At 41.8% G+C, this 20,972-nt stretch overlaps 1 protein-coding gene across 3 annotated transcripts in view; it reads right to left on the reverse strand.

Moving 5' to 3' along the window:
* Positions 1 to 20,972, reverse strand: part of LOC124114713 (E3 ubiquitin-protein ligase SHPRH-like) — a 460,251-nt gene that overhangs the window by 96,728 nt on the left and 342,551 nt on the right. For all 3 annotated transcript variants that reach the window (XM_046475414.2, XM_046475413.2, XM_046475415.2), the window contains 2 exons: positions 13,169 to 13,342; positions 8,127 to 8,195 (listed from right to left, as the gene is read on the reverse strand). In XM_046475414.2, the coding sequence (XP_046331370.2) occupies positions 8,127 to 8,195; positions 13,169 to 13,342 (243 nt within the window). The remainder of the gene's footprint in view (positions 1 to 8,126; positions 8,196 to 13,168; positions 13,343 to 20,972) is intronic.

Consider the following 20,972-nt stretch of genomic DNA (forward strand, 5'->3'; position numbering starts at 1 on the left):
CTCCTTATACGTTGCTCAGAGCTTCGTCTCAAGCATGCCCTTCACCATCTCCTGCTGTTCTTTGAACAGTTGCTGGATCAGACTCATGGTAAGTACAGGAGATGGTGGGTTGGCTGGAGAGGAAGGCACTGGAGTGGAAACTGATTTCTCAGTTATGATGTTTTCCACCTTTTCCTTGCGCCTCTTGGCCTTAGTCATGGCCTTGTTCATCTTGGAGAAGGTCTTCTCCCATGTGTTGATGCACTTTTCACATTTCTTGTCCTTGCTGCAGGCCGTGCCTCTGCACCTCGTGCAGTTTTCATGAGGATCTCCGGTGACCATGAAACAGCCACACCCCTTGCACCCAGGGGTAGAGGGAGACTGCATGTTGAAATCACAAAGAGCACCAAGCACCAGCTATACTTACGTGCGTGCTCTTACTCCAGCAGTAATATTAATGTATACCGATATGTCTGTTTTATTTTTATTAGAACTATTAGAATAATCTTAGAATAATGTGACTTACTACCAAGTGCTAGATTGTTACTACCATTACAATAGGTGTTAACTCTAGCACACACAGGAAAAAAAGTGAGGTTGCCGCCATATGACATCTGGCATGGGTAGTTACAAGACTACTTGGCGAGAACTAATTGTGTTATTGTTAGTGTGATTGAAACCAAAATACAGGATTTATGGCAGAGATGTAATAGAGGTAGAAGTTTTGTAAGAATTATATCAGTTTTCTAGCATTTCTGACAGTACTTTAAGTACCCAATCCTGCTAATAGGGAATGAAGCAGGGGGCAATTGCTTGCACAGTAACTGTTCGGCACTGTCTACAATGGATGCTGAAGTGTCAGGTGACAATTTCTGGGCACGTGGGGATGGAGTAGAGAGGAGTGTTGAAAGAATAGGTTTATCATTTCAACCAACAGTGGCCAACATTGTTTCTTTGAGTAATTGTTTGGATAATATGATCAAATATAAAGTATGTTTTTCACAAGTTATGTGGTGCTAATAAATTATGCTGCAACAGAAATGAAGGCAAAAATCTACAGAAGGGACTGCTTTTGATACAATCAAAGATGATGGAAGACCATTGGACTGCTAACATCTCTATGGCAGATGTTCATGATTGATTCAGATGCATCAAAGCAGAGGTGGGTGCCAGTGTGCCTGAGTAGGAGCACCATGACCCCTTTTAGAGGCTCATCTACACAATGTGCCTGGGTAGGAGCATCAAGGGGTCATGGTGCACGGTAGTCGCTCATCTACACATTGTGCCTGGGTAGGAGCATCAAGGGTTCCTGGTGCTCGGTAGAGGCTCATCTACGCAGTGTGCCTGGGAAGGAGCATTAAGGGTTCCTGGAGCTCGGAAGAGGCTCATCAGCACAGTGTCCCTGGGAAGGAGCACCAAGGGGTCCTGGTGCTCGGTAGAGGCTCATCTACACAGTGTGCCTGGGTAGGAGCACCAAGGGTTCCTGGTCCGCAGTATAGGCTCATCTACACAATGTGCCTTGGTAGGAGCATCAAGGGGTCATTGTGCTCGGTAGAGGCTCTTCTACACAGTGTGCCTGGGAAGGAGCACCAAGGGGTCATGGTGCTCAGTTGAGGCTCATCTACACAGTGTGCCTGGGAAGGAGCACCAAGGGGTCATGGTGCTTTGCTGAAGCTCTTCTACACAGTGTGCCTGGGAAGGAGCACCAAGAGGTCCTGAAGCTTGGAAGAGGCTCATCTACACAGTGTGCCTGGGAAGGAGCACCAAGGGGTCATGGCGCTTGGTGTAGGCTCATCTACACAGTGTGCCTGGGAAGGAGCACCAAGGGGTCATGGTGCTCGGTTAACGCTCATCTACACAGTGTGCCTGGGAAGGAGCACCAAGGGGTCATTGTGCTTGGTAGAGTCTCATCTACACAGTGTGCCTGGGTAGGAGCACCAAGGGGTCCTGGAGCTTTGAAGAGGCTCATCTACACAGTGTGCCTGAGAAGAAGCATCAAGGGGTCATGGTGCTCGGTTGAGGCTCATCTACACAGTGTGCCTGGGTAGGAGCATCAAGGGGTCCTGGACCTCGGAAGAGACTCATCTACACAGTCTGCCTGGGAAGGAGCACCAAGGGGTCCTGCCTGGCGCTCGGTATAGGCTCATCTACACAGTGTGCCCGGGTAGGAGCACCAAGGGGTTTTGGCGCTTCGTGGAGGCTCATATACACAGTGTGCCTAAGAAGAAGCACCAAGGGGTCATGGGGCTTGGTTAAGGCTCATCTACACAGTGTGCCTTGGTAGGAGCACCAAGGGGTCGTGGTGCTCTGTAGAGGCTCGTCTACAAAGTGTGCCGGGTAGGAGCATCAAGGGGTCCTGGTGCTCGGTAGAGGCTCTTCTACACAGTGTGCCTGGGAAGGAGCATCAAGGGTTCATGGTGCTCAGTTGAGGCTCATCTACACAGTGTGCCTGGGAAGGAGCATCAAGGGGTCCTGGAGCTTGGTAGAGGCTCATCTACACAGTGTGCCTGGGAAGGAGCATCAAGGGGTCCTGGAGCTCGGAAGAGACTCATCTACACAGTGTGCCTGGGAAGGAGCATCAAGGGTTCCTGGAGCTCGGAAGAGACTCATCTACACAGTGTGCCTGGGAAGGAGCATCAAGGGTTCCTGGAGCTTGGTAGAGGCTCATCTACACAGTGTGCCTGTTAAGGAGCATTAAGGGGTCCTGGAGCTCAGAAGAGACTCATCTACACAGTGTGCCTGGGAAGGAGCATCAAGTGAGTGAGTGAGTATGGTTTTACGCCGCTTTTAGCAATATTCCAGCAATATCACGGCGGGGAACACCAGAAATGGGCTTCACACATTGTACCCATGTCGGGAATCGAACCCGGGTCTTCGGCGTGACGAGGGAACGCTTTAACCACTAGGCTACCCAACCGCCCCAGGAGCATCAAGGGTTCCTGGAGCTCGGTAGAGGCTCATCTACACAGTGTGCCTGGGAAGGAGCACCAAGGGGTCATGGTGCTCAGCTGAAGCTCTTCTACACAGTGTGCCTGGGAAGGAGCACCAAGGGGTCATTGTGCTCGGTAGAGGCTCATCTACACACTGTGCCGGTGTAGGAGCACCAAGGGGTCCTGGAGCTTTGAAGAGGCTCATCTACACAGTGTGCCTGAGAAGAAGCATCAAGGGGTCATGGTGCTCAGTTAAGGCTCATCTACACAGTGTGCCTGGGTAGGAACATCAAGGGGTCCTAGACCTCAGAAGAGACTCATCTACACAGTCTGCTTGGGAGGGAGCATCAAGGGGTCCTGCCTGGTGCTCGGTATAGGCTCATCTACACAGTGTGCCTGGGTAGGAGCACCAAGGGGTTTTGGCGCTTGGCGGAGGCTCATATACAGTGTGCCTGAGAAGAAGCACCAAGGGGTCATGGGGCTAGGTTAAGGTATCATTTACACAGTGTGCCTTGGAAGGAGCACCAAGGGGTCATGGCGCTTGGTGGAGGCTCATCTACACAGTGTGCCTGGGAAGGAGCATCAAGGGGTCCTGGAGCCACAACTGTTCCATGTGGAGGCCAGTACACTGGTAAACCTGGATACAAACCTTCAACAACACATGTTGCAATATGATCTTAATGTAGTAAGACGAATTCTATGGATGAACAACTTCTTTATTACAATTAGTGCGATGTTTCGGTGTAGATCCTTAACACCTTTATCAAGCAAGTGATGGATAGTGCTAAACAACATAGGTATATATGTTACAGGAAACAAGTATAATAATCTCCGACCACACCCAGACCCACCCCGACCACAACATCCAGTGGAACAACATCAAGATCCTGGCCAACAATCAATCAGACTACAAAATCAGGAAACACCTAGAAGCCATCTACATCAAAAGGATCCAGCCAGCCTGCTTACCATCCCCTAATTGCTAAATCCCTATGTCCATCCAATTAATCCACTGGCTTCCATCATCTCTATCAGTCTGCTTGTTGACTCTGTGTTCATTAGTCATCCACTGGCTTCCAATTATCTTAATCAGCTCTCTGTGTCCATCAATCATTTACTGTATAAACTTTGATGTTAATAAGTATATATACCTATGTTGTTTAGCACTATCCTATGGATCCGCACTAAAAGCATTAAAATGGCAGAAAACTTAATCCAAAAATCTCTAAATAAAATACAACAATGGGCAGACAAATGGGGCTTCTCCCTTAACTCAGATAAAACAACAGGAGTAGTATTCAAACATAAAAACATGAAACCTGCCCACCCAATCCTCCAGCTAAACAACCAAACAATCAAATTCCAAAAACAAACCAAATTCTTAGGACTTATTTTCGATCAACACCTCACCTGGGAGGCTCACGTCCAAAACCTAAAAACTAGATGCAGCAAAGACCTTAACACATTAAGATGTCTCACCGGCTCCAACTGGGGAGCCTCCAAAGATACCCTCCTCTCACTATATACAACACTAATTAGATCAAAACTAGACTACGGCTGCGCCATATACAATACCCTAAACAACTCTCTAACTAAAAAACTTGACTCAATACAATACCAAGCCCTTAAACTAATTACACGCACCCAACATGGCACCTCCTACACCTCACTTCAGGCCCTTACAGGAGAAATGCCACTAAATCTACGCAGGGAACATCTAAGCCTTAATTTCTGGGCCGCGTCCCAAACAAACCCTCTCATCCAAAACCTAATTAACCAAAACATTAGCCCAAGAAACCAAGCTCTAGCTCGCAAACACCCCTTACTCACCCCAATATCCCAAAGAATAACTAACTACCTCAATGAACACCAAACTCAAAATCTTAAACAAAACTGCAAAAAATCAAATATCTTCACCCCTAAACTCAAAATACCCCAAATAGACACAACGCTAACTAACCAAATAAATAAACAAACTGACCCAAACATAGCTAAAACCACCACACTTTCATACATACACGAAAATTGGCCAAATTGGTGTCACATATACACTGACGGATCTTCAGACCCGATCTCCAACCACACAGGTTTCGGAGTCCATACCACACAACCAGTTACATCCACACAATCTTACTGACTCCCTAACAACCAATCTATATTCACGGCCGAACTTATGGGCATGGCCTCAGCCCTGCATAACCAACAATCAAAAAACAACAAAAAAATCCTAATTCTCACTGACTCGCTTAGTGGGCTACAAGCCCTCCAAAACAAAAATACCAAAAAACGACCTAAATTAATAAACCAAATACTTAAAAGCTCCAACGACCTAACAAAAGCAGGCAAACAAATAACCTTCTTGTGGATCCCCGCCCACGTAGGAATTTACGGCAATGAAAGCGCCGATAAAGCAGCTAAATTATCTCTCAAAATACCAGAAATAAGCCTAAACCTACCCATCTCAAAATCAGAAATTAAAAGTGTAAACAAACAAAAAATAACCAAAAAATGGCATAATCAATATCAAAACTCAAATAGCCAAATCCAAAAAGTGCTCAGAAAACCACTAGCCAAACCTAAAATCCTACACCCCTCAAAAAAAATTGACAGATTAATTACAAAACTCCAAACAGGACACACGAACCTAAATAACCACCTAAAACAACTTAAAAGACACACCACAGGCAACTGCCCCCACTGCAAACAACCCGAAACCACAGAACACGCACTCATCCACTGCACCCACTACCAAACACACAGAACCACACTACAAACCAACCTCAATCTAAATAAGGTTCCTACTCTAGATGAAATACTAAACCCTCAAAATAAACTAGAAAACTTCAAGGCCCTAGGCGTATTCCTAATCAAAACAGGCCTAATCAAGCGCATCTAAAAACTAATTAATCTACCAATCCAAAATCCAATAAACATACATACACCCACCTCACCCGGCTCCCTTAGTTCCCTCCTCCACCCACCTCGGCATTTATTCCAAATTTTAAAATTTCAAAAAATCGATATAAGCAACCCCTAAAAGCCCCCTCTTGTGTTGCACACATCACTTTCACCCTTCTCGGAATACAATAAATGGTCCGGCCAGGCCCGTGTGCGAAATACGCTACAGTCGGAAAGCGCACGTTAAATCTCCAAAGTAAGTAAGTAAGTAAGCACTATCCATCACTTGCTTGATAAAGGTGTTAGGATCTACACTGAAACGTCGCACTAATTGTAATAAAGAAGTTGTTCATCCATAGAACTCATCTTACTTCATCACACCAACTTCTAAATGCCACTGAAAGAAGTGATCTAAATGTGTCTATATATTGAGAAAATATGTACCTAAGTGTATTTCTTTGGGGTTTTTTCATGCTGAAATAAATTAGAATTTTTTTTTGAACAGCAAAGATGAATAATATTTGAAGTACTGCAATTTTCCACAGTGTAACCTCCCTTCATTAAGTGAGCGTGTGAGTGTGTGAGTGTGTGAGTGTGTTGTGTTTTAACACTGCTTTGAACAGTATTCCAGTCATACACTGGCGTGTCAGTATAATGTGGGAGGACAGCCTGAAGTAATGTAGGTCTCAGACGTTTACCACTATGGTGAAACCAATGAGCACGAGTATAGTGCTGACAAACCTAGAAACATAATCTGTCCGAACCAGAATTTGAATGATTATAGCTTTCTGCAATGCCCAAAGAATGCCACTCTGCACAGCAAAGTGCAGCGCCTCAGAATATTGGGCAACCTGTGCCACGGATTTGTAACTTTCTTCATGCTTTTTCCTGATTGGTCTTTCATTTTGACTTTATCTGCTCGCTCGCAAAGTACTACAGTTTAACCCACTGACCTTTTTGTATTTACAACCAAATTTGGTTGAGAGTTTAAACATTTAATGAATGTTCACTTTCTAATCTTTTTTACAATATTCTCAAATATACAAACTTGTTCCTTGAATAAAACTTCCATATTTCATTCACCAGATGCATGCTTCACAAATTTAGTAAAATCTAAATATTTTTTACATTTTTATACTTATCCTGCATTACTCCTTAATGCTTTTACTGCTGTTTTTTTTAAAGAAAAAAACCCAGGGAGACTGGGTACAGAGGCAGTAAGAGATAAAAGCATGCACAAAAATCTAGAACTGATCTACCGAGTGAATGCTAACAGCTAGTGAGCCCTCTAGTCTGGGGTATTAAGAAAAGAGGTTGGCAGACTCACTCATTGGTCCAACATAATTTGTGACGGCACGGGTTAGCGACTAAATTAAAAAAAATTGGTCTTCCTGATGGAGTGTAAAAGTTATGATGAAAGGAGCCTTCCGCAATGACTGTAACATCACGTTCAGTGCTCTGAACTTGGTCTTTTGATCTTCAAGCCCAAAAGAATGCAGCAAAGCTTGTAATTCCGGTATTTTCATCACATGGCAATCACCCGTTATACCTAGCACTGAATTAATGGCACTGTCTGGGCTCAGTTGCAGTAGTTGGCTGTACATTGAAGTAGAAGGTTTGGCCAAACCAGAAGTTCTAGTCAATCATCACTGGCGAGACTTCGGAGCTCCACGAACCAACTTCTCGCCAAAGTCAGAACAAGGTTCTGAGTGTTCCTTACCTCTTGAGAACCCTGGTATAAGGAGTACAGGAGGCGGAATCCTTCCCAAGGAATGCTGAGAGCATTGACCACTATGGCTGACCGGGTAGGGCACAATCTCGATGGCCATCATGTGTAATAGAACGTTGCACAGGAGATGGCGCTGATGAGGGATGTAGGTGTCTGCCAGGGTTAATGACGTCAGAGGAGGGTCCTTTATAAATGAGAGATGATACCCCAGGCGGGGGACGTTGAATCTCATGCAAAAAGAGTTGGCATGTATTGTGACAGTACTGCTGCTTGTCCAAACTGAAGGACTTCAGGAAATTCCTCGAAGATCATGGAAACAGGCATCCTTGAGGTCAATAAACACTGTCACCTTCGATAAAAACCTGAGCTGGGATCCTAAAGATCCAAAAGCAGACAGAGCTCTTAAGAAAAGGAATAGTGCATAATGCAATCACCAGTCAGTTAACAAGATGCTCGACAGATAAACATAATGAGTGGAGCAATTGGAGATCATCTTATCACCCATAACAGACATTCCAATTCTTCTCTCTCATTCAGTTATACTGTCCCAAGTATAACTTCAGATTCATTTTTTTCTGCATATAACATACCTTTCCCTAAAGGAGAAAATCTTTGCCTCATAAGCATTAAACAGCTCATCTGTCTTACAGAAAGGGCATCTGAAAGAGAAACGAAAACAATGTCAAGACAAAATCAGGATTTTATCTGTCTGTCTTTTTTCAAACTATGCAATGTATATGACATTGCATAGTTTGAAAATAGATAGACAGACAGGTTTTTCAGTATTATGGCCTTATGGCCTAAAGTACAATTGACTCTAACTCATAAAATATTGTCCCATGAATATACAGCAATAACCTATGCTTGAATCTGATATTTAGAGCTGTGTACAATCCACCCTCTGACAGTACTTGACATCACCTGATGTGTACTTATAACCTGACAGTACTTGACATCACCTGATGTGTACTTATAACCTGACAGTACTTGACATCACCTGATGTGTACTTATAACCTGACAGTACTTGACATCACCTGATGTGTTCTTCTAACCTGACAGTACTTGACATCACCTGATGTGAACTCATAACCTGACAGTACTTGACATCACCTGATGTGTACTCACACGCTCTGACAGTACTTGACATCACCTGATGTGTACCTATAACCTGACAGTACTTGACATCCCCTGATGTGTACTCACACCCTCTGACAGTACTTGACATCACCTGATGTGTACTCACACACTCTGACAGTACTTGACATCACCTGATGTGTACTCACACCCTCTGACAGTACTTGACATCACCTGATGTGTACTCATAACCTGACAGTACTTGACATCCCCTGATGTGTACTCACACCCTCTGACAGTACTTGATATCACCTGATGTGTACTCACACACTCTGACAGTACTTGACATCACCTGATGTGTACTCACACACTCTGACAGTACTTGACATCACCTGATGTGTACTCACACACTCTGACAGTACTTTACATCACCTGATGTGTACTCATAACCTGGCAGTACTTGACATCACCTGATGTGTACTCACACACTCTGACAGTACTTTACATCACCTGATGTGTACTCACACTCTCTGACAGTACTTGACATCACCTGATGTGTACTTATAACCTGACAGTACTTGACATCACCTGATGTGTACTCACACGCTCTGACAGTACTTGACATCACCTGATGTGTACTCATAACCTGACAGTACTTGACATCACCTGATGTGTACTCACACACTCTGACAGTACTTGACATCACCTGATGTGTACTCATAACCTGACAGTACTTGACATCACCTGATGTGTACTCATACCCTCTGACAGTACTTGACATCACCTGATGTGTACTCACACCCTCTGACAGTACTTGACATCACCTGATGTGTACTTATAACCTGACAGTACTTGACATCACCTGATGTTTACTTATAACCTGACAGTACTGGACATCACCTGATGTGTACTCACACCCTCTGACAGTACTTGACATCACCTGATGTGTACTCACACACTCTGACAGTACTTGACATCACCTGATGTGTACTCACACACTCTGACAGTACTTGACATCACCTGATGTGTACTCACACTCTCTGACAGTACTTGACATCACCTGATGTGTACTTATAACCTGACACTACTTGACATCACCTGATGTGTACTCACACTCTCTGACAGTACTTGACATCACCTGATGTGTACTTATAACCTGACACTACTTGACATCACCTGGTGTGTACTCACACGCTCTGACAGTACTTGACATCACCTGATGTGTACTTATAACCTGACACTACTTGACATCACCTGATGTGTACTCACACCCTCTGACAGTACTTGATATCACCTGATGTGTACTCACACTCTCTGACAGTACTTGATATCACCTGATGTGTACTCACACTCTCTGACAGTACTTGACATCACCTGATGTGTACTTATAACCTGACACTACTTGACATCACCTGGTGTGTACTCACACGCTCTGACAGTACCTGACATCACCTGATGTGTACTCACACGCTCTGACAGTACTTGACATCACCTGATGTGTACTCATAACCTGACACTACTTGACATCACCTGATGTGTACTCACACGCTCTGACAGTACTTGACATCACCTGATGTGTACTCATAACCTGACAGTACTTGACATCCCCTGATGTGTACTTATAACCTGACAGTACTTGACATCACCTGATGTGTACTCACACTCTCTGACAGTACTTGACATCACCTGATGTGTACTCATAACCTGACAGTACTTGACATCACCTGATGTGTACTTATAACCTGACAGTACTTGACATCACCTGATGTGTACTCACACGCTCTGACAGTACTTGACATCACCTGATGTGTACTCATAACCTGACAGTACTTGACATCACCTGATGTGTACTTATAACCTGACAGTACTTGACATCACCTGATGTGTACTCACACCCTCTGACAGTACTTGACATCACCTGATGTGTACTCACACCCTCTGACAGTACTTGACATCACCTGATGTGTATTCACACACTCTGACAGTACTTGACATCACCTGATGTGTACTCATAACCTGACAGTACTTGACATCACCTGATGTGTACTCATACCCTCTGACAGTACTTGACATCACCTGATGTATACTCACACCCTCTGACAGTACTTGACATCACCTGATGTGTACTTATAACCTGACAGTACTTGACATCACCTGATGTTTACTTATAACCTGACAGTACTGGACATCACCTGATGTGTACTCACACCCTCTGACAGTACTTGACATCACCTGATGTGTACTCACACACTCTGACAGTACTTGACATCACCTGATGTGTACTCACACACTCTGACAGTACTTGACATCACCTGATGTGTACTCACACTCTCTGACAGTACTTGACATCACCTGATGTGTACTTATAACCTGACACTACTTGACATCACCTGATGTGTACTCACACTCTCTGACAGTACTTGACATCACCTGATGTGTACTTATAACCTGACACTACTTGACATCACCTGGTGTGTACTCACACGCTCTGACAGTACTTGACATCACCTGATGTGTACTTATAACCTGACACTACTTGACATCACCTGATGTGTACTCACACCCTCTGACAGTACTTGATATCACCTGATGTGTACTCACACTCTCTGACAGTACTTGATATCACCTGATGTGTACTCACACTCTCTGACAGTACTTGACATCACCTGATGTGTACTTATAACCTGACACTACTTGACATCACCTGGTGTGTACTCACACGCTCTGACAGTACCTGACATCACCTGATGTGTACTCACACGCTCTGACAGTACTTGACATCACCTGATGTGTACTCATAACCTGACACTACTTGACATCACCTGATGTGTACTCACACGCTCTGACAGTACTTGACATCACCTGATGTGTACTCATAACCTGACAGTACTTGACATCCCCTGATGTGTACTTATAACCTGACAGTACTTGACATCACCTGATGTGTACTCACACTCTCTGACAGTACTTGACATCACCTGATGTGTACTCATAACCTGACAGTACTTGACATCACCTGATGTGTACTTATAACCTGACAGTACTTGACATCACCTGATGTGTACTCACACGCTCTGACAGTACTTGACATCACCTGATGTGTACTCATAACCTGACAGTACTTGACATCACCTGATGTGTACTTATAACCTGACAGTACTTGACATCACCTGATGTGTACTCACACCCTCTGACAGTACTTGACATCACCTGATGTGTACTCACACCCTCTGACAGTACTTGACATCACCTGATGTGTACTCACACACTCTGACAGTTCTTTACATCACCTGATGTGTACTCACACTCTGACAGTACTTGACATCACCTGATGTGTACTCACACGCCCTGACAGTACTTGACATCACCTGATGTGTACTTATAACCTGACAGTACTTGACATCACCTGATGTTTACTTATAACCTGACAGTACTGGACATCACCTGATGTGTACTCACACCCTCTGACAGTACTTGACATCACCTGATGTGTACTCACACACTCTGACAGTACTTGACATCACCTGATGTGTACTCACACACTCTGACAGTACTTGACATCACCTGATGTGTACTCACACTCTCTGACAGTACTTGACATCACCTGATGTGTACTTATAACCTGACACTACTTGACATCACCTGATGTGTACTCACACTCTCTGACAGTACTTGACATCACCTGATGTGTACTTATAACCTGACACTACTTGACATCACCTGGTGTGTACTCACACGCTCTGACAGTACTTGACATCACCTGATGTGTACTTATAACCTGACACTACTTGACATCACCTGATGTGTACTCACACCCTCTGACAGTACTTGACATCACCTGATGTGTACTCATAACCTGACAGTACTTGACATCACCTGATGTGTACTCACACCCTCTGACAGTACTTGACATCACCTGATGTGTACTCACACACTCTGACAGTTCTTTACATCACCTGATGTGTACTCACACTCTGACAGTACTTGACATCACCTGATGTGTACTCACACGCCCTGACAGTACTTGACATCACCTGATGTGTACCTATAACCTGACAGTACTTGACATCACCTGATGTGTACTCACACGCTATGACAGTACTTGACATCACCTGATGTGTACTCACACTCTGACAGTACTTGACATCACCTGATGTGTACTCACACACTCTGACAGTACTTGACATCACCTGATGTGTACACACACACTCTGACAGTACTTGACATCACCTGATGTGTACTCATAGCCTGACAGTACTTGACATCACCTGATGTGTACTCACACACTCTGACAGTACTTGACATCACCTGATGTGTACACACACACTCTGACAGTACTTGACATCACCTGATGTGTACTTATAACCTGACAGTACTTGACATCACCTGATGTGTACTCACACGCTATGACAGTACTTGACATCACCTGATGTGTACTCACACTCTGACAGTACTTGACATCACCTGATGTGTACACACACACTCTGACAGTACTTGACATCACCTGATGTGTACTCATAGCCTGACAGTACTTGACATCACCTGCACTATACTCACATCCTAAGAGTTTCTTTGGCTGGGCGCAAACAGCATCCCACTGTCTCACTGACAGCATCCATGGTTGGCTTCCCTCTTATTTTCTTCACAGCTTTCACCAACTTTTCTCTTGCACTTTTCATGGCAGAGAGCTGAGTATAGATGCAATACTCCAATCCTTGTATGTTGCGAAAACTGTAATCAGAAAAATATTTGAAATGTATGAAACTATTAAATATAGACTTAAACGCCATGTGTACACTAATCCCATAAATGAAAATGACTAAGCTGTGAAGATCTGGGGTAGAATAGGACTTCAGCAACCCATGCTTGCCTTTAAAGGCAACTATGCTTGTCCGTAGAGGCGACTAACGGGATAGGGTGGTCAGACTCGCTGACTTGGTTGATGCATGTCATCGTATCCCAATTGTGTTGGATCAATGCTCATAGTATTAATCATTGAATTGTCTGGTCCAGACTCGATTATTTAAAGACCGCTCTCATATAGGTGGAATATTGCTAACAGCAGTGTTAAATAACAAACAAACATGAAACTAACTCATTTGTCAATACCAAACTATCCAAACAACAGCTCTAAAGAAACACATTGAAGCTGAGAAGCATATTGGTCATGTACATCCAAATAGATCAGTGATATTTGTACATTCAAAGCATGTAGACCTCAATTATAATTTGGTTTATGTTGATTCCAGATTTTAGAAATGTTTATAACACCACACCTACCGTAATCTCATTGATAACAAAGCAATTTATGACTTTATCCATGAGACCAAAACTTGAATCTCTTTGGTCAGCTAAGTTCAGCTGATATATATGTCCATATATTCCCATCCAAATAAGATCACTGAATTATTCAATCAAAATGTTCACTGATAAGACAGCATTTATCAAATAACAAATACACAACAAAATATAGCAAATGTCTGGGGAAATTCCACATACTGCATATGAAATTTGCCAATGGATCATGCAGTGGGTGCACTAAATAAAGTTTTGTATATGGTTGAATGTACCAAAAAAATAAGATGTATGACCACAAGAAAATAAAAGAGCAAGTTGTAATGACGTCCTTGCTGGGATGACATACATAAGTATCGATTTAATTAAAAAATATGTTTTCATAGATGTGTCGAAAATGCACTTCAAATAGAAATCAATGGTATTGGTCATATCAGGGTAAAAGTTATTCATAACACTATATATTTATTGCCTGTAGATTTTCAAAATGATCTATGACTTATGGTAATACAAACCGAAAATGTCAGGGAGGTACATAACATTAGTTTCAGTTTCATCAAAACAATTGTTTATTCCAAGAATACTACCTCTATTACATCATTGCCATAATCCATAATCCTGCAATAACACTTCAGTTGTAACATGATCTCTTTTATCTGGCTGTACCATCAACTTAACTGCCCTCAGCTCCCTGCAGTTCTCCAACCATCCGTGGCAAGCCTGTCCCCATGTGTACCATGTGGTTACGGTTAACTGGTGAGCGAAGGGAAGGTCCCCTAGCCTCTGTCCAGCTATATTATGCCTAGCATGTTGAGAACAAGAGGCCCATAGGGCCTGTATCGCTCACCTGGATATTTACGCAAAATGACAAAATATACATTTGTATTATAGATGTATATAATACTGCAAATATTTTGTAATTTTGACTCTGTCACCATTTAAAAGGGGTGGATGGCAAATTTTACAGCATGAATGTGTACTTCTTTAGATACAAATGTAGCATAAAGATCTGAACCGTTTCCATATCATGATCCAGGCAAATTACCCTTTTCAGCCCCTCCATTTCTCCAATCTGAATCCCCACCATTGGAGAATGCTTCCAACCAAATATCGAACAATAGTTATCATTGTTAATAATTCTAAGAACACTACACTACACTACACTACACTACACTACACTACACTACACTACACTACACTACACTACACTACACTACACTACACTACACTACACTACACTACACAACACTACACTACACTACTGCCTAAAGTTCATTCCCCTAACACGCATTGAGAACGCTTTTACCACGCATGTGCCACGGGTGCTCAACGGGTTGCACACGAGTTGAGTACCCGTTAAACACGCGTGTGCAACCCGTTGAGCACCCGTGAGTCACTCGTTGCATACGTGTGTGCCATGCGTGTAACACGGGACCGGGTTTCAGTTGAAGTTGGAAAATATATCAAATGGATAGTAAGATAAATCTAAACAGTGAGATGTGAATCTTGAGTTAATGAGCGGCCATTGACCTGTGTTCACCAGACCATGAACACAAGGTCGGCCCGTCTTAATTAGTGTTCGGTTGCTGGACTTTTATGGCATGAACCATTCCACGAGGGTCCAGTCTAGCCATTGTGGCTACCCGACAGTAGAACAGTAGTGAGTTTAGAAGCGAGTTTATTGCTAGGGGATACCCCGAGTTGACACAATTGTCGCGGGTTGGTAAATGCTCGCCATTAATGAAGTGATTGTTTGTGGATTGAGAACATATTCGTTTTAAGTTTTGCCCACGTGAGTCATTTAGGGTGACTGCAAATATAACGTTTTTCGTTCGCCAAATTTATGATTTAGATAGTACAATTATGATAGAACAGTCATCACTGCTTATCATTTGGCTCGGCTGTAGTGACCTAAACGCTGATAAGTTTAGACGACATGTATCAGACATATCTGACTGCACTTGTGGGTATCACTTTGAAGACGCAATTCACTTTTTCTATACCTGTCAAAAATACCATAATATCAGAAACACTATGTACTTCTACACACATGGGTATGATTTAAAAACGGTATTACATGGCAATAGTTCAGTTAGCAGTTCTACAAACATGACTATTCTTAAATCAGTTCACGATTTCATTGTCAAAAGCAAAAGATTCGAGTAGCTTAATTTTATGCATGTAGTAATGGAAAACTGCTATATCTTATTTCACAGACACCACTTGTATTGGCTTCATATATTTCATTTGTGCATTTAGTATGTTTATGTTTAGCACTATTTTACATATAATCTGATATATAACCAGCTGTTGTAAAGTTATTACCTGGAGAGGTATTTACATAAGCAAGTTTTGCTTGTTTACCGATCCAGATTTCTTTTGAAATAAAAATATGTTTAAACCATCACTGCTTATGTCTTATTATTTCACGTAGGAATATGTCCCATTTTCCCACACCCCACTTTCTGTTTGGTATTTTGTAGAATTATTAAGAGAAAGTTTTGTGTGGGACTTAACATTTATCACTAATTCTAAGAGGATATTGGAAAAGAATATGAACAGCCATTTTGTCTCACTGTTGATAGAATTTTAGATCTTCACAATCACCGAGTGTGACCATGTAGACAGAATCTCGTTAGGGTTTGTGATTTTTACATTTGCCCAATGACAATGGTTATGCGCAAGGCGCGGCATCGCGAAAAGATCACTGGAGGTGATGATGGAGGCTGGACATGCAGCATACAGCATTTCCAGTGTAGGCTGGCACCTCATCTTTGTTTCACTCGGTATTTAAAACTTTGACCATTCACAGGTGCATTTGTCTATTTACAATGAAGTTGTTTAGCGTTCCCAGTATTTCTATACTATCTCACTGATTACTTGTTAATTGGTCACTGCAAGTGCCTTAATTATTTAAATTTCAGTGAACTGAGTTTATTCACATGTTAGCTTTCAAAGGTTGTGATGGATACTTGTATAATCCTCAGTTGAGTTTACTCAATAACTACTGTGAGTGTTTTAGCATGACTTCTGTGCTTGTATAAACACAGTAACTGCTAAAAGCGGCGTGAAACCATGCTCACTCCCAGTAACTGTTAATCCTCTGCATTGTGCTGGCAAATTGGGGATAAACCTGTGACGATCAAACTTAGTTAAAATCCTTGTTTATCTGTGACATCTTCCAACTGGTGACATTTTAGTAAACTTGAAAAGTGATGATGAATTTTAATACTCATATTATTATAGTTTTTCAAATTGTAAATAAAACTTTGATAAAATTTTGCTACACTCTCTGGAAAAATGTATTGTCTGTGGGTAAGTTTATATGTCACGTCACATCAGCATTTTTTCAGTTATATTGCGGCGAAATAATTGCCAGCTTTTGGGACTACATGTAACATGGCTGCTTTTGTATTTCTTATACAGGTGCTGGATGGGCTGGAAATGAATGTTGCTTCGTATTGTGGTCGAACTCAGCACGAACCCCCCAGGATACCTCTGTCCAACAAGCCCTCCTCCTGCCTTCTGAATTTGTTGAAACTGATGAATTTGACAACAAATTAGGATAGAGTCACCACTGCCACAACAATTTCTGCCTTGTGTCAATCGCTTGCCAGTTAAGTTACGCGATGCCGTTATCTTGAGTATGAAGCATGTACACTGCTGACAGCAGAATATGTCAAACATCCCCTTATTTATAGTAAACAATGTAACATACCAATATGTCTTTCTATTAGGTGCTCTTGTGTGAATGAATGATGCTATTTTTCTATTAAGTTTCTAAAAACAGACTTATTTTTCACTCATATGCTTTTCAAATAATTATTTTGTCCCCTCAAGAACTGACTCCTGGCTGTTATATCCAAACTGGTTTGCCATTTGATATTGTCTGAACACTTTTTTCAGCTTTTCACATGCCTGATGTTGACTGGGGAGGTATATGTGCACTCATGCAGAAGAAGTAGGAGTTTCGACATCGAATTTGGCATTTGGAGAAGCTGATCCGAAGTCCGGTGTTGGCAGTGTGTGATCGACAACCCTTGTTTTGCCTCGCTGCGCTTTATTACCTTGTAGAAGTTGTGGAACTTGGACATGTAGGTACAGTAAGTACATTTAAGAACCCCAGTCCACTTGAGGCCCCTCTGTTGCTCACTATCAAGTGCCATAATAAGATCACCCTCATGCACTAGACATTTCTGACAGTGCTCCCTTAATGCCTCACTGTGCAGTTTTTTAGTTTGCAAACATGAAGTAAGGGCTATACACCAGTCCCAGAACCTGCTTAGATGAAAATAATATCCAGTGGCTCTTTTGGAATGTAACATTATGGTTCTGAAATCATCTGTAAAGAATGTGATAGTGTTCGACAAAACTAAATTATCTCCACTGTTTAGTAAAATGCATTGTATCTTTCATTGCCCTATAAACCCATAAATTATTGGAGAGAAACACTATTTTAAGCTGGTATTGCATGACACTGTTAATTGTGAATAAAAAGAATTACATTTATGTCAGGATAAGCTGTACATTTTCAAAATTATATGGCATTTTAACTTTGTTTCATTGAAACTGGCAAATAACTGAAATAAGCAAGTTTAGCCACCTTGAAACATTAAACAGTAAGAATGTTTGATGTCCTGTGAGTATTTTAAAGTCTTAACTAAATAAATCAATAGAGTTAAGTGTAATTTCCTTCCATGTTGTGGTTTCAAAAAGCTTTTTTCTACTTGAGGGTCCATTTCAATTTCTCGGCTTTAATAGGCAGTATGGTTCACTGGTCAGTGTTTGAGATTGCTGTTAACAATGCACCCCTTTACTTCCTATTTTCTGGTAAAGTTCATTATCCAGCCTTACATATATGATGACTTTAAAGCTGCTTAATGAGTCCCTTGCTTATTGTTGGCCTGAATTCCATGCTCTCTGTCCAATTTTGAGATTTTTTTCTGATTCCTTTCCATGTGTACTTATGTCACCAGCCTATATCATAGATGATTATACTTTTGATTTTTGGAGTATATGAAAGCACAAATATTTGTGATAGCCCCTCCATAGATGATTTACCAAATGCTGACAGCCATTTGAGTGTTTAATTATATAAACAATGGATGGTGTAAGTTCGAGCAATCTCAAACAATATCAATCGCATCATGTCATGAGTGTCAAAACCATATTCCATGAATGTAGCAGACTCTGCTATGTTCTGATGATGTCAGCAAAGGAAGGCAAACAACAGACCACTACTCAATTTTAAATATGTATTGTAACTGGTTTTGAGGTTTAAAGATTTGTTCAATTGTTTTAGTCGAAAAAATATTTTAGGGTGATATGATCTATGCAGCCTCAATCATTTATAGAATTGACCCCTGACCACCATCTTTTATGAAATATAAATGAACTTCCATGGTCAGTGCATGAAGGTAAAAACTTCTTTATTAATACAGAAATTCCCTTTTGTAAAACATTGATGAAGTGTACATCATGAAACTCTCACAACTCTTTCTGTGCATCAAAACTATGTATTCTGGTGCCATATAGACATGCTGGATAGGAACAAGTAGTGAAGTTTAATCCAATTTCCATTTTTTTTCTGCGAAGCTACATATATATATCACAGATTTGACAAGTGCAAATATATTCTGATTTGTCTACAGGTTCTACTACACCAAATCAGTACCAGTTTGGAGAGTGCGGTTTTCGTAGGGAGCCTTCAGTGCAGATCGAGAGATATCTGCAGGCTGTGATTGGAGGATATTCTGTAAGATTTTTATGTCTTTCAAATGTACATCCACCCAGTTATTAAAACTGACCATGTTTTTCTATATTTAGTACTGTCTTTTTCAACATGATGACTTATGCTGAATGTGACCACAGCTATTTTCAAGTAGGTGACATTTGGTGCGAAACTGGGGGTGGTGTGTTTAGCTTCCGGTACTCGGAAAAGGAGCTGGCTAAGCTAGTCATTTTTATTTTTTTTATTGCTGCTCTAAGGCCAAACTGTGCACACACGTACAGGTAATAGCTGTTGAATGCTTAGTTATTTAAAAAAAAATCATAATGTTACTATAGAAGTCTATGGGAAAACATTTGGTTGTGTGTAACCTGTAGGGTGAGTGCACATTTCAGTAATTCATACTTTACATGCTTTTCTGTTTATATTTCACCATGGATACACCATGGAGGCAAATTTAAAAATAATGACAGTGAAGTTGGGGACATTTTGGGTTGAATGGAGCATTTGGATGGGCTGGAAATGAATGTTGCTTCGTATTGTGGTCGAACTCAGCACGAACCCCCCAGGATACCTCTGTCCAACAAGCCCTCCTCCTGCCTTCTGAATTTGTTGAAACTGATGAATTTGACAACAAATTAGGATAGAGTCACCACTGCCACAACAATTTCTGCCTTGTGTCAATCGCTTGCCAGTTAAGTTACGCGATGCCGTTATCTTGAGTATGAAGCATGTACACTGCTGACAGCAGAATATGTCAAACATCCCCTTATTTATAGTAAACAATGTAACATACCAATATGTCTTTCTATTAGGTGCTCTTGTGTGAATGAATGATGCTATTTTTCTATTAAGTTTCTAAAAACAGACTTATTTTTCACTCATATGCTTTTCAAATAATTATTTTGTCCCCTCAAGAACTGACTCCTGGCTGTTATATCCAAACTGGTTTGCCATTTGATATTGTCTGAACACTTTTTTCAGCTTTTCACATGCCTGATGTTGACTGGGGAGGTATATGTGCACTCATGCAGAAGAAGTAGGAGTTTCGACATCGAATTTGGCATTTGGAGAAGCTGATCCGAAGTCCGGTGTTGGCAGTGTGTGATCGACAACCCTTGTTTTGCCTCGCTGCGCTTTATTACCTTGTAGAAGTTGTGGAACTTGGACATGTAGGTACAGTAAGTACATTTAAGAACCCCAGTCCACTTGAGGCCCCTCTGTTGCTCACTATCAAGTGCCATAATAAGATCACCCTCATGCACTAGACATTTCTGACAGTGCTCCCTTAATGCCTCACTGTGCAGTTTTTTAGTTTGCAAACATGAAGTAAGGGCT

The sequence above is a fragment of the Haliotis rufescens genome, unplaced genomic scaffold (genome assembly GCF_023055435.1).
Source record: "Haliotis rufescens isolate VD_foot unplaced genomic scaffold, xgHalRufe1.0.p SCAF_5, whole genome shotgun sequence".
NCBI classification, from domain to species: domain Eukaryota; kingdom Metazoa; phylum Mollusca; class Gastropoda; order Lepetellida; family Haliotidae; genus Haliotis; species Haliotis rufescens.